The sequence below is a fragment of the Patiria miniata genome, unplaced genomic scaffold (genome assembly GCF_015706575.1).
Source record: "Patiria miniata isolate m_02_andy unplaced genomic scaffold, ASM1570657v1 HiC_scaffold_8, whole genome shotgun sequence".
Taxonomy (NCBI): domain Eukaryota; kingdom Metazoa; phylum Echinodermata; class Asteroidea; order Valvatida; family Asterinidae; genus Patiria; species Patiria miniata.
This window is the reverse complement of record NW_024037075.1, coordinates 12,551,894-12,567,342: the sequence shown is the minus strand read 5'-3', so window position 1 is coordinate 12,567,342 and position 15,449 is coordinate 12,551,894. Positions and strand designations below refer to the sequence as shown.

General features: G+C 39.3%; 1 protein-coding gene across 1 annotated transcript; it reads right to left on the bottom strand.

The window, feature by feature from the left end:
- Nucleotides 1-1,125: 1,125 nt before the first annotated feature.
- On the bottom strand, nucleotides 1,126-3,738 carry LOC119719540 (phosphopantetheine adenylyltransferase-like). Its single transcript, XM_038189002.1, has 2 exons — nucleotides 3,422-3,738; nucleotides 1,126-1,173 (listed from the first exon to the last, which is right to left on the bottom strand). Exons 1-2 carry the CDS (start codon nucleotides 3,645-3,647, stop codon nucleotides 1,169-1,171), a joined length of 231 nt encoding a protein of 76 aa, XP_038044930.1. The 5' UTR covers nucleotides 3,648-3,738; the 3' UTR covers nucleotides 1,126-1,168.
- Nucleotides 3,739-15,449: the final 11,711 nt, after the last annotated feature.

Here is a 15,449-nt window from a genome sequence, read left to right as displayed (position 1 = left end):
TGTGCAGTCTGGCATTGTCTGGTCGCAACACTGTGTGGGCCTGGACACCAGTCTAGGAGCAGCTTAACGAGGCTTGTCTATTCATGTCAGTCATGTATCATCTACAGTGTAATTCGCCAAACAAAACTAAAAGCCATTTTTAGGTAGTGCCACACTCACGCGCATACTGAGTGCTTTCTTAAAGACGAGATGCATGTGCCTTGGTAACCCTATTGGTCCAAGGACCCCTACTCGAGGGTGTGCGTACTACCTGAGCGTGACTTGCACGAGCCTGGTGCTACCGCAGTGCCACCTCAGAAAATGACTGTCGTTGCATTAGTGGATACCAGATGTCCATTAGTCTGTACACAGCTCATTTCTTGTAACTTCATGATACATGTGTCTGCAGTAAGTCAAGTCTCCATGCGAGGACCGACAGTGAATCTCTCATTTCCATCACGTAATACCACTACAGCTTAGTCTACAAACTTTTGAGCCATTTTCAATCCAATGAACGGGAGGTTTGCGGTAACACCATGTGAATGATATCTCTTTTGAGTTGTGTGGTTCTGAGAAGAACCAGTTGTTTTAACTTGACCTTTTGAACAGTATGCTCTGTTTGTCATCAATCTCCTGTTGACAAACAGAGCACACTATTCGAAACGTCGAGTTAAACCTACTGGTTCTTAAGTAAGATTTTAGGCTTTGCATGGTGGAGATACTAATGAATAAAAGGTTTGCGGAAACACCATGTGGGAATAATTTTTTCAAACTTTCAAACCAACTGGTTCTTCTGAGAACCACACATTACAAAGAGATATCATTCACATGGTGTTACCACAAACCTCCCATTTATTGTTCATGTCCACCATGCAAACCTTCAAATCTCATTTTCAATCCAATGACAAAAAGAATATGCTTTCCGCTCTGTGAATTTTGTCAACTCAGCTTTACTAGACATGCATTATCTTGTTGAAAAATACTTGGAGTTTTTTCCCAGCACCCACCTTGTCCCAACTCAGTCAGCACTCTCCTGAATCCCTGCGTGCCTGGTAGGTAGGCCTTGTGCCCCAGCTTATCACAGTCAATCACTGCAGCACCGAGCCCCTCCAGCCGTCTACATACTGAAGACTTCCCGCTGGCTATGCCACCGGTCAGACCAATCACGTATGGGGTGCCAGGTAGATCTTTATTCTATGGGGAAATTTATAACAATTGATAAAAGGTGAAATCCAATCTATCCAACCAATTAAATCGAAAGGAAAACCGAATGCCATGCAGATATTTACTTTGTTCCCCACAAAGAATATTTTTGCAAGTACCGATTTCAATCTTTGGAGGACTATAGAGAAACCATTTTTTTTTTTCATTTTTGCAAACCACTCATCTTCCTTGTTACTCAAAATGCTACAAATACAACATTTCACTGCAACAAAAACCCGATGAAAATCAGTGCTCTATCCTTATTTTTGCTCTATCTTATCTTTTACTAAAATGTCTTTTTAATAAGAATACTTACACCTCTGTTTTTATTTTAATTATTTAATATAACAGGTTGCAGCCATTTTAAATCAAGTGGTTTGAGAAGCATATTTAATTGAAGTTTAAAGGTAATGGACACCATTTTGCTGACTCAAGGAACAACAATTTAATAATTCTGAAGCAGTTTATTGAACAAAACTAACTTGTTGAAATTTCAGCTCAGTAGATATCGTACTTTTTGAGAAAACTTCAAAAAAATGCGTCGTCACTTTTCAAAGCATAGGTTTACATTGGACAGTATGATTGTTTGGAAATGATGGTTATTCCTCTTCTCAAAAATGGCCCCTTAGTAGCCACAATGATTTCACAGGACGCTTGATCCTATTATTTACTTACAATCGAGTATTTCATGATGCTTTGACAATTTCATTTTTTAATGTTTGCAAATAACTGTTAAGTCTCGATACTATTTTATTTAGAATGTTTGATAAATTTTGTTTCTAAATTCATCTTTAACTCAGTGTTTCACTGCAAAATGTGAATTATTGAATATAATCCATCATTGAATGGAATTGGCAAATGCACTGCAAAAAGTGGTCTCTTTGTGTTAATCTGACAGTACTGAAAGGTAGACAGGTTTTTTTTTTTCACCGGACACCCGACCTTTGTAAAATCAAAAAGGGGGGGGGGGGAGACATATTAGTAACGGTTCAACTTTTCTTCACCTTTGTTCCCTTGTATGATTTCACTTGTTGGGGGGAGGGATGGGTGCATTTGCAACTCTAATTGCTTTTTTTGATTGGTATTGCTTCAATGATTTGAAGGTACCGGTAGTACATATCATTTGTCGTTTGTGTATTTGTTTTCGTTTGAAGCAACAAAAGTGCTCAAAATGTAAAGAAGGGTGCCTAACGACTAACCTGATGAAGTTTTAGCTCAGTGAATGCTGTGTATTTCGAGAAAACAATATTCTAGGATCTCAATTTCAATCAAAAAAATGCTGAGTCGTGTTTTGAACTGCACCGGAAATCAGCATCCGGGACATGTTCTCATTCAGCCGATTGCAGCTACACGATGTCACGCACTGAACCGCGGAATTATAGTAACCACGCGCACGGGTGCGTCGTGTCAATGTCTGCGCTCACCCATTCACTGGGTTTACAGACAATGTTTGTCTGCTTTGTCACCCCAACACATTAATTAATGTTTATGAGTGAGTACAATGCTCAGAATAATTTCATGAGGTGACAGATGGAATGTTCCACTCCACAAGGCAAAGCTGAGTGGAATGGAATATTCCATCCATCGCCGAACGTGAAGCATTCATTACTTGTTTTATACAACGCCTGAATAAATTGCTTGTCATCTGATTGGTAGCACTGCTTATAGTGCATGTGACCGTGCAAAGGAACTTCAACTTTATCTTTGAATGAACTCTGTTTTTGACGTGCGACTCGGCTGTAGGTTGGGACAAATAATTCAATGACCCACCCATCAGATGAGGGGGATTTATTCAGGGATTGCAAGATATATACTGATAAGTGGGTCATTGATCACGTGTCATTGAATTATTCCTCCCAATGGCATGGCCACACGGCAAAAAAATAGAAGTTCCATGCCACAATAAATGGAAATTTCATTGCACGGTTACAGTTTTGGCATCTCTGACCAATCACATGACGAGGATTTATTCAGGTGTTGTATAAAACACATACGGTAATGAATGATTCGCATTCATGCAATGGAACTAATTTCATTCAGTGACAGATGGAATGTTCCATTCTACCTGGTTTTGTCTCTTTGAATGGAACACTCCATCTGTCACCTCATGAATTATTCTTACCATTGCACTCACAAACATACTGAACACCATACATGTATGACCCACTCTCAGCTAAGTGAAAAGAAAGAATGTAATAAGGGTTGTGTTACATGAATACTTGAATTGATGCGTTCTTACGTTGCAGCATGGATATGTCTGTCACACCAACTGTAATCTTCTCTTCTGCTCTCATCGCCGACTCACTCAGCAGGATTTTATGTCCAGCGTGGATGCCATCAATTGTTCCTCCAAGAACAATGCTTCTGTAACTCTTAACTGACAAACAGTCTAGTACCGGTACTTCACTCACATCAGCAATGACTGGTGCAGAACTGTCCACATTTGTCCAGACAGACTCTGGCATGACTTCCACAACAGGATCTGTTGGGAATACAAACCACGACTTGAGTAAATGCTTGGAGTTTGTTTGGAGTGGAGCAGTCAGTCACTTACCTATTGAGCATTCTAGGGGGAGGTAAGGTGCCAGACCGGTTGCTGATAGTGATATTGTCCAAGACGACTCTGACATCTTGCCCTTGTAGCTGTGCTGACTTTGCATAGATTGCATAACGGGAATCAGTCTCTGTTTGTACTGTTCCCGTTCGTGGTCAAGTTCCCGTTCGTCGTTCCCGTACGTATAGAGTATTTCCAATATGCAGCTGGCGGCATGGCACAGTATTGGTCTGATTGGTTTGACGAGTTGGTTTATCGGCGAGGTTAAGATGAGAAGCCCTGTTTTCAGCTGCAATGGGGGGCATTTTGGTTCACTGGAAAGCACAGCTCAAACCTGCACTGTATAAAAATAGAAAGAACAAAAATCAGATATTCAATAAAATTTTAACCATGGAGGAATAAGCAGGGATGAATACCGGCAGCTGTGTTTGAATCATTTGCAAACTCAAGTAAAAACAAGAAAAGTAGTTAAGAATTCCTCTTCTGGGGTATCGTTTTACAAAGGCTGAATTGTGTTTACCACTGTTTACCGGCAGGGCATAAAAAATTTTAGGGGCGGATCCAGGAATTTTTGCAGGTGGGGGGTTCAGATTTTTTTACATCAGTAAATCAGTGCTGAAATGTAGACAGGTTTTTTCCTCCGGACACTCCGGGGGCTGGTACCATTCTTCAAATGGGGGCGCTGTTCAATTCAGACAAGCAGTCCCTATATCACACAATAGTGTACAAATACCCCCCTTACCCCCACTGGCTATGCCTCTGTGTTCGAGTGTTGCGCACAGGCGGACATATAGGTCAATATTATTAGTCAAGTTGTTTTTGTTTTTTGGTGTGAGCAGGGGGGGGGGGGGTACCCTCAACCCCCCCCCCCCCCACCCCAATGGATCTGCGCCTGCCTAGCTGTACCTTATAAAAGTTGTAATAAAAGTACTAGCATTGTAACGTTCCCCTCTAGTACATCAACCCCACACTGAACACTCCTCACATACGGCAATCTTGTTCCGTAGCTTTGGGGACCACACACCTGTTGAGCGATAGTTATTATGGGAACTGAAGACACTATACGGGGAGCAGAATTAAAGTCCCCATAACTCAGTCCTAATTTCCCCGTTAGGACATTTCCCATAACTTTGTGCCGGTTAGGGCACAACACTCAGCTGAGAGTAAATGTGTACTTCAGCGCTAGGGCCCAAGCACTGTTAGAGAACTGTAAGCTGTACAGGGTGATTCAAAAAGATCAGTACCCTGTAAACAGATCGTTTTTTTCTCGTCAATTTAAAGACAAATATGAACCAATTTAAAGAAAGAAACACAAACTACAAGGTTTTAGCAATCACCTCATTTTTGTTTCATCAACTTTGCCTTTGAGGTTCGGGAGATAGAGTTTTTTCCCAACATTCATGAAAATCAGTTTGTCCACGGATCACTGAATCAGGCTAAAACACATCTGTGCACTTCACACCTTACACATGATTGAGAATCCCGGGACATACCGTTATTTCGTTTTACCGTTTTGGATTTCCTCAAAAACAAAAACAGTAAATGAACCATTGATCGTTATGTCGTTTTACAGTTTTGTAAAACGGCCAAACGGTTTTAAGATAAATACGGTTATTTCGTTTTGCAGTTTAGTAAAATTCATTACAGCATAACGATCAATGATTTTTGTTTTTCAGTTTTACACAAATAACTTGAAAAACAGCAAAACGGTCAGTATTGAATACAGACTGTTTTTATTTTTTATTTCAGTGTCATAGTTAACAGTCTGTGGTGCATTTTGTGGCGGTGGACAAGGGGGAGGAGGGTGGAGGGGGACCATGCCGTGCACGAAGAAGTGTTACCTCGGCATAATTAATGTGTGGTGTGATTCCTGGCGTAACCCTGACCCCCATCTACTGAGATTAATTGGTGGGGCTTAAAGAGTTGCAAGCAAAAATGGCGCTGGAAAATTTCAAGGAGGAAATTTCAGAAATGGATACAGAGTGGTAAGACGTATGAAGAAATTGCAGATATTTTGAAGGAAATTGGAGTTTGGCGCGGCTCTTCAATAGCCAATATTCGCAAATTCTGTCATGAGAACGACATCATTGTAAGAAGGGCAACTTCCCAGGTAGTGAATCGATCGCAAGGTCGACACATTAACATTCCAAGGTGCATTGCTTAATTGCCAAACCTGAATCCAAAAATGGTCGACAAGACTATTGACCGTTTTGTCATTGTCATGTTTTTGTAAAACAACACTCTAAAAATAAAGCAACTAACCGTTTATCGCTTTTTACAATTTAAAAAAAATAACAATAAGGTCATTGTTTTTTGGTGACTTAATACCGTTTGACCATTTAACAAAACTGTAAAATGACAAAACCGTCAATGGTTCGTTGACTGTAATTGTTTTTGAGAAAATCTAAAACGTTAAAACGAAATAACGGTTTGTACCGGGATTATTGAGTCAATCTTTTCCGTTTCTGATTATTGCAGAGCTGATAGATTACAAACATTTGACATGAAAACACTTTCTAAAACCATTTCCGTCTCGTTTTGTTATTCCTTTCACATGACTGAGAATGATTAAGGATTCCATTTATGTGTGTGTGTCATTCACGTCTAGCCTGTAAACCAACACTTTGCATATTGGGTATCCCGTGGATATATCATTGTTTTCCCCTATTTTTTCAAAAATGTTGTAACTTTCAGAAACTTTGTCATATTGTGTTGCCCATGGATGTCACCAGATGACAGCTATTTACAGGGGTTTCTAGAGATGTATTATTTTCAATGGCCGTTTTCAAAAAATATATTTATTATTTTTTTGAAATGGGGTACCCATCTTTCTGACTCACCCTGTAGATGTAATAGCTGGCTATGTTGACAAATGACAGGAATGTGGTGAAGAGAGCAAGGTTTCAATTATTTGAGGGAAATTTGTAGGTAAAATAAGGGCGAGTCTGACGAAATGCAACTGTTGTCAGATCAACCCACGTAGTGCACCATAAATGCCTTGGTTTACATGTCACCAACTTCAAAACCAGGGCCATATAATGTATACAATTTTTCAATGCAATCCTTGAAAGTGCACCTTTGTGTCACATTTAACCCTATTTTTCATTTTGCTATTTTTTTCAAGGTTATTTTTTGGTGCCTTTATAGCCTCAATGTTACAGTTATTTAGTTATTTCAGCACCAGATGTTGGCAGAATTTTGAATATAAAACTTTCCCAAGATCGTTTTCACACACAATTTTCAAAACAACAGAACTCAGTGATGCACGCATAACAATAGGAATGTATACAACATATCAATGGAAATTAAGCCAGTGTTAATTCTCACTAGGGGAGCAAGTTAGGGGAGCGAGTAGGGGCTGGATGTTAAAGTGGGGGTGGGGGTGGGTTTGCCTAATTTCTGTAGCATCCGAGGGGGGGGGGGGAATTGTGGGGGCGATTTTTAATTGGAGAGGGGAGGTGTGCAACCCCCCCCCCCCTCCCCTCCCCATGCACCCCCTTGGCTGCACCGCTGGTTTTAAGCCACTGATAAAACAACAGCTGGTTTTAACACATTTCTTTGAACTGTTTCGGTGACTTGGTCCAACATGTAAAAATCGAAGCGTATAGCTTAGTGCAGAAACAAAACAAGTTTGTTGAAGGCAACGGCTAAACTAAGACCCATCTCCCTCAATGAAGTAGGGCTGGGAGTTTACAGATAATAGGGTAATCGGGTATCCGATAAACACATGGGCTGGATTGTGTTTGTTTGAATATCCGTAAAAGAGGACAGGGATGATGGTGGGTTTGAACCATTCAATTCTGAGCAAACCAGAAAGTCACACACTATACACTCTTCCTCACATACTCATCTTAAGGTAAAATGCAATACAACAGAATGGGACTGACACAAAATGATCACACCAGAAACAATTGTGAGATACTAACATCATGTATTTTAATATGGAACCTGAATGCAATCCATATGTCTACTCCATCAGGCTATTACTGGGCAAGTCCAAGAATTCACACACGTTACGTCCCAGGAACGCTTAACCCTCTAAAAAGCAATTAGATCAGTGGGTTTTTTTGTATTCTACTGTTGGACATCTGAAAGGAGAATACCGTACCCACATGAATTTGTTGTTAGTCTTTGTGATAAAGAAGACATGGTATGCTATGTATGGGACCACAAGGAGACCTTTTCTTGGACTTGCCCTACTTGCAAAAAAGGAGAGTTTTCTAGTTCTAGGCCTATACCGGTATCAATGGAAACAAGTCTTTTATTTAAAAGTATGTAAAGAGAAAATTCCACCATTTTCATTCACTGCAAAGCATAGAAAGTGAATTTGAAACCACACTTCATTTACATCCAAACATGTCAGGATATTGTTGTTTATTTAATTATATAAAAAAATATGAAAAAAATTACAACGCACCTAGTCAATTACTCCGTGCTTTATTTGAAAAAAAACAACTATTGGTTTCATATTTCCTTCAGTAGTTTTAATGTTCAATTTATATAATTCTAAAAACATTTTCTGTAACCATCCCCCCCCCCCCTGCAATGCTGGGTCAAATCAGTTATTCCTTCATCTTTTTGTAGTTTTTAATATTGATCTTCCCACCAACCTTTGCACTAATGTTTATGGGTCATTCCATGAAGTTGAGGAACAGGCCATAATTTTCTGAGGTCTGATTATAAAACAGTTTTTTATTTGTTATGGAATGGTTATTTCTAAAACAAATGTCATTTGACAATAAGGCTATAAGATAAGCTTTTAAATGATACCATGCTTGATGATATTCAAAAATAACTTTCATAACCAAATTCTGTAAATGTTAAGACGTCCGGCATAAAAAAATGAGGAAAAAGTGTGACAAAGCAACCTAGAGTTCAAAAATAACTCATTTTGAAAAGAAAACAAGTGGACTGGAGTTGAGGATTTACACAAATTATAGCAAGCAGATGTACCCTTTCTATGAAACAAAAATATCAGATGTTAAAATGTTTTGCCAAAATGGCATGCACAATTTAAAATGGGTTGTGGATGTAACATATGGTGTGCCATGTTTCATATTACGTGACATTCACAACTGGCTTGTGCAAAGTTTTCTTTTTGCAGCAATTTTGGTCGGATTGACCCCAATATTTCATGATTGAACTGGTATTTGTAAAATACAATGTAATATGATCGTAGTCTATGCAAATAAATGTTTTGGCCAAATATAAAGAAAATCTTATGCCTGTGGGCACATGGTGTCGTTACATCCACAACCGGTTGACATGGTCATGCCTAAAATAAGTATGAAAATCATGACCTGCAATCTGCAATTGCCCTTGAAACAGAGATTTGGAAACAGCATTTCTAAACACAAAAAACATTTAGTTCCAACATTTCTAAACACAAACAACATTTAGTTCCATTCAAACACAAACAACATTTAGTTCCATTCATATCGAGGTGAAGAATACCGCATTGTGATGTAGTGGTGTCCCACATGTTACATCCACAACCATTATTTTTTGTTGTTATTGTTGGAAATAACAATTTTAGCATTCTTTAAAAGTATACAAGTATGGATATTATTAAATGAAGCTATTTGATGATAAACTCAAGTTTGGTGTGAATTTGAAGCATTTGAAGTATTATTTATGAACAAAACAAGGTTTGGATGTAACAGGACGGTAGCCTCCAGTTACATCCATAACTTCTCCATAGTCATTACATGTAAATATATATTGTGTACAAATTTACCAACTTTCCAAAATCATGTGACTTAAATTTGAATGAATTGTTAAACCACAATGTATGGGCTATCAAAAAATGCATAATCAAAACTTGTACAAGTAATTTGAAAATTTGACCCCAATGTCACACTTTGTATCTCAACTTTGTGGAATGACCCATATACAAATATGAACAAAATAGAAAATAAAAAATTCTTTAAAACATTATTTTCAAGAAAAGTCACTATTTTGTGGTTGGAATAATCCCAAACAACTCTTTTAAATGTCTGACATAAGTACAATAATATTCAGGCAGCCTAATAAACAAAATATAACATAAACATTCTTCAAAAAAATATTTACAAAAAAGTAAATGGAACCAATATACAGGCACAATTAATTAGCCACCTCGGCCAATGAGTCTCCAAAAATAAAATATTATTTACAAAATATACATGTGTTTTCCATCTTGGAATAATCACATAGCTTCTCACTGTTTGAATTTCTTATTGTTTTAATGCGATACATATAAAGACAACTGTTGTCAGGCCAACAAGTCTCAACTTGGAAATGGACCAAACCACCCATACAGCCTCAGAAATCAACAAATACCATATATCCACTGGGTTTTCAAATTAGTGACATTTTCATGCACACACGCAGAGATTTGAGGTCTACAGTAATTTTGCTTGCCCCTTCAAAAAGTTTCCAGATGTGGAATCTACACTTATTCACAAACTGGAGATTGTGGTCAACCAGGGATCTTATTTGCATAAACTACTGTTGTTTTATGAAATAGTTTAAGTCAGAGAATAGACTTGGAACTGTAGATTTGTGCCAGATTCGCCCCGTCCATTCTTAGCTCAAATCTACAGTTCCTTGTCCATTCTCATGGACCCAATAAGCAAATCATAGACACTCTAAAAAGTCCCGGGTCAGATTCGACCCAAATCTGGGTAAGATTTCACCTGACATTTTTCCGGGTCAATATCGTGGAATCTCCAGTTATTCACAAATAGTTTAAGTCAGAGAATAGACTTTGAACTGTAGATTTGTGCCAGATTCGCCCCGTCCATTCTTAACACAAATCTACAGTTCCTTGTCCATTCTCATTGACCCAATCAGCAAATCATAGACACTCTAAAAAGTCCCGGGTCAGATTCGACCCAAATCTGGGTCAGATTTGACCTGACATTTTTGGGGGTCAAAATCATGCTTCTCTTGGGTCACCTTTCTGGCCATTTGACCAAGAAAATTGTCATTTTGACCCAGAAGAGAGTCAGGTCCAATCTCAGTCTGAACCGGATTCAGGGTTATATCTATAACCAGGTATTGATGACAAACTACAGTGTCATATGTAGAGGGTGAGCAGCTAATTGTCTAACACGCAGTGTGACCCTACTGTCACCATCTGACTTGAGAAAGTGTTATGACGTTTGTTTAAATTGCAAACAGCCATCCTGGAATAACAAATTTAAATTATCTGTTTTTGGTTATTTTTAGAATGTGCACAAGTCTCTGATTTTATAGTATTTTTTTTATGGTAAACAGGTAATTGTCTTACATGCAGTGAGACCCTACTGACGATCAAAATGGAGAATGTATTACCATGTTTTGCCTTTGAGAATGGTCCTGCTTAGGATTGAAACATTAGACCCTCTAATTTTGTTGATTTTCTTGTAAATTTCATTTCCTTTTACTGAGAATGTTATCATTTTGATATTGTTATGCCTAGTACATGTAATTCAAGAGTGGGTTTGGCAAGGGAGAATTACAATTCAACACTTAGTGACGGGTAGAAGGACTGTAACTCATCCCATCCACGCAATAAATGGCTGCCAAACACGATCAACCTAGTCAAGCTGGGCATGTTACCTACAGCCGAGGCAATGTGTGGAATGTCTGACTGTGTCAAATCGCAATAGTTCAGGTTCAGCTTATTTAAGTGCTTCATTTTGGGCAATTCCTTGGCCCACACTGCAGCACATTCACCCAATGACTTGTTGCCACCAAGATTCAAGTCAGTCAGTCTGGGCATGTTACCTACAGCCGAGGCAATGTGTGGAATGTCTGACTGTGTCAAATTGCAATGGCTCAGGTCCAGCTTATTTAAGTGCATCATTTTGGGCAATTCCTTGGCCCACAAGTCAGCGGATCTGCCCAATATCTTGATGCCAATAAGATCCAAGTCAGTCAGTCTGGGCATGCCATGTACAGCCAAGGCAATGTGTGGAATGTCTGACTGTGTCAAATCGCAATACCTCAGTAGCAGATTATTTAAGTGCATCATATTGGGTAATTCCTTGGCCCACACTGCAGCACATCCACCCAATGACTCGTTGAGACCAAGATTCAAGTCAGTCAGTCTGGGCATGTTACCTACAGCCGAGGCAATGTGTGGAATGTCTGACTGTGTCAAATCGCAACGGCTCAGGTTCAGCATATTTAAGTGCCTCATTTTGGGCATTTCCTTGGCCCACACTGCAGCACATTCACCCAATGACCTGTTGTAACCAAGATCCAACTCAGTCAGTCTGGGCATGTTGCCTACAGCCAAGGCAATGTGTGGAATGTCTGACCTTGTCAAATCGCAATAGCCCAGGTCCAGCTTATTTAAGTGCATCATATTGGGTAATTCCTTGGCCCACACTACAGCACATTCACCCAATGACTTGTTGCCACCAAGATTCAAGTCAGTCAGTCTGGGCATGTTACCTACAGCCGAGGCAATGTGTGGAATGTCTGACTGTGTCAAATCGCAATTGTTCAGGTTCAGCTTATTTAAGTGCATCATTTTTGGCAATTCCTTGGCCCACAAGTCAGCGGATCCGCCCATTGTCCGGTTGCAAACAAGAATCAAGTCAGTCAGTCTGGGCATGTCATGTACAGCCGAGGCAATGTGTTCAATGTCTGTGCTCTGAAGTTTGCGCATCCTTACTTCAAGTTTCTCAAGGCTTGTCAAGTGTTTGATATGAGGGGCCCATTCTACAGCTCTACCTCCCCATGTATTGCAGCCATCTATGAATAGATTGGTCAAAACTTGGTTGCATTTCAGTGATGCCAGGATTTTCTCAAGATCACCCTTCACTAAAGGACAATGGAATAGCCGCAGATCCCTGAGGTTTTCCATGTAACCCAGGGCGACGGCTAAACCACTGACCAAAGACACGGAAGAAACCTTAATGGTTTCAACGCGTGACAGTTGTTCCATCAAGCCATCTGACCTACAGATGATTTCAAGAAGGTATATGAGAATGCGGAAATCATTATTGTTATCCACCTCAACAGCTGATGGGATAAGTGAGTCGCTGGTGAGACACTGTGGGACATTTTTGGCTTGGCTTTCAAAAAAACATTGTCTACTAATCGCTTGTGCAACAGATGATTGGTACCTTGACGTACTTGTATATCGATCCTCAAATTTATGTTCAAGCAATTTCACGATGTCAGTCATGCACTTTTCATTGTCCCCACAACAAAAACGTAAAAGGAAATCATTTGAAACAATGCCCTCAACTGTCTGACAAAGTTGCCTTAAACTGTTTTGAAATTCTCCAAATGGAACAATTTCGTACATCGTATGCTTTCCCAGGTTCGACACATGTACACTTTGCAAGTATTTACCAGCACAGTATTCCTGAATAGTCTTGTGCATGAATTGTATGTTGTTGTAGCATTTGAGGTTTTTGATAACTCTCTGCTGGGTTAGGATGCCCGCTTTCAGTGCAAGGTGCAGCGCATTTTGTTCAAACTCATCAATTTGATATGAGAAATTGTGGTCAGCATTTATAAAACTACTTAGTGCAGTTTTTCCTATGGCAATCACTGCTTTTGATGCATCTTCGTAGCTACATCCTTTTCTTGTGAACATGTAATCAACTGCCTTAGTGAAGAGGCGTGAAGTTGTTTTGGGGAGTTGTTTATTCTCCCTCCACAACAAACACATGAGAAGGAGAAGCATTGGATACGTGAAAAAATCGAGCAGCATGTTGGATTTTTCAATGCTTTGGATCAGTGCATTGCCACTAATAGGATCTTTGTAATAGAATTTCCGAATGTATTCATTAACATCCTCCTTGGTAAACCCCAGAACCTCTACGTGTGTGCAAGGATTTTGGACAAGTGACTTCAGTGTCTCAAAATGAGAGGGGCGAGTTGAGACAAAGATGCAACATTTTCGGTATTTTTTTCTATTGAGTGCTTTTAGGATAGAACCAAATGAGGCTGCATCAAGTGTTTTGGTCCTCATTTCATCAAAACCATCCAACAGAATCAAGATCTCATTTGAGTTGGCCAGAATGAAGTTATCAAGTTCATCTTTGGCTACTTCAGATGTTTCACCTAGAAGTTGATCAAAAACGGCATCAACAAGATCAGATTTTTGCAACAGGGCACACATCTTTAACAGAAAGACAAGCTTGAATCTTTTCAGGATTTCACATGCCTCATCAGCCCAGTCATATACAATCTTGTCAAAAATGGTTGACTTCCCGACACCACCAATGCCAAATAAAATAGCACGATTGAACTCAGTCTCAGGCCAATCTTTCAAAATTTTCTCATACTCTGTGGAATATACAGTTTCCTCAGAGTATTCTTCTTCTGCAGTACCTTTCTTTGTTTTAACCCGCAATTTAGTGTAAATGCCAACAATGGGTCTTTGATCGTCAGGAACCTCGGGGTTAAACTGAACATAAGAACCTGTTGTCTTGTACCATTTCCTCAAAATGTCCCTGGTCTTGTTACCGACTTCTTGGTTGAGATCCCCCACTCTTGGTTCTTGGTGTGGTCTCTGACTCTGTGGAGATAGTCCTGTTGAGGTCAAACAAGCAACACGTAAGCAGGAGGTCAAGGGTTTGTGATTTTTCTCATAATTACTCGGGACTACACTGAGTATACAGTGTTTATGAAATACCACGTCAGTGGAGGGCAAAACCCAATATTGAATGTATTACTTCACTGAAACACTGTTTCTGAAATAATTGAATAGTTTTCTCTACAGAGGCAAATATGTAAAAGAAGTGGTGACTTGGGATTTACAGTTCGTCAGTAAAAATAAAATTACCCAAAAAATAAACACAAAGAAATTTGTGGCTTTTGTACGGTACTTTTGTTGGACACAAGTTTGTCTCCGGTTGGTTTAAATAACATTCAAATTTTTTTCACCAATAAAAAACAAATTAAGACAAAAACTAGTAACCGCACTGTGATTCATTATCCTATTCATTCATTTATAAGTGCAAAATTAATACATGTATGCGACTTCTGTAAAACTATCTTCACTTTTTTTCATTTTCTTTCAAATGTGACACAAAATAGGGGGCGCCATTTGGCGTGGGTACATAAAGAACAAATTACAAGACTTTACCCACTGTAAATAGCGCCCTCCTCAGTGTGCTCACCATAGGCCTATATCCTATCACAAACTGGTTTATAGTTGTACGAAGAAATTGGTGACTCTCTCTCTCGCATTACCAGCAATCCACCCTTTGTGTCCCTGATTGTGTAGTATATCACCTCCACCCCCCCCCCAATACATTAACACCTGATCTAATATATCAATTAGTGTAACAAACGAGATTATATTTACCTGCTCCATCCGAGGGCGAGCTGTAGAAGTTGACACTTGAACCAACAATGGTAGGATTGTTGCTACCGCTGACTATGCCCATGTTTCCGATGGCTCCAGTTTGTTGTGGGGAATCTAAAATCAAAAATATTAAAATATCTCTTGAAAGGATACTGACAAAATGATTCATGTACTTGATTTCATCTCTAGATGTAATCCGTGCTTTGAAAACTGTGAGTTTTAATGAAGATATATAAGGCCAAACAAAAACAATGGTGTGTTTACAGTAACCCGACCCACCTGGGATTTTTGCAGCCAAACTGCCGACCTCAAACTGTTTATTACCATTTTGCTAGTTGACAATTTTAAATTAGGACTGTGCATCAGAACCTAATTTAAATTAGGGCTGTGCATCGGAACCGGGTACCCGAGTAA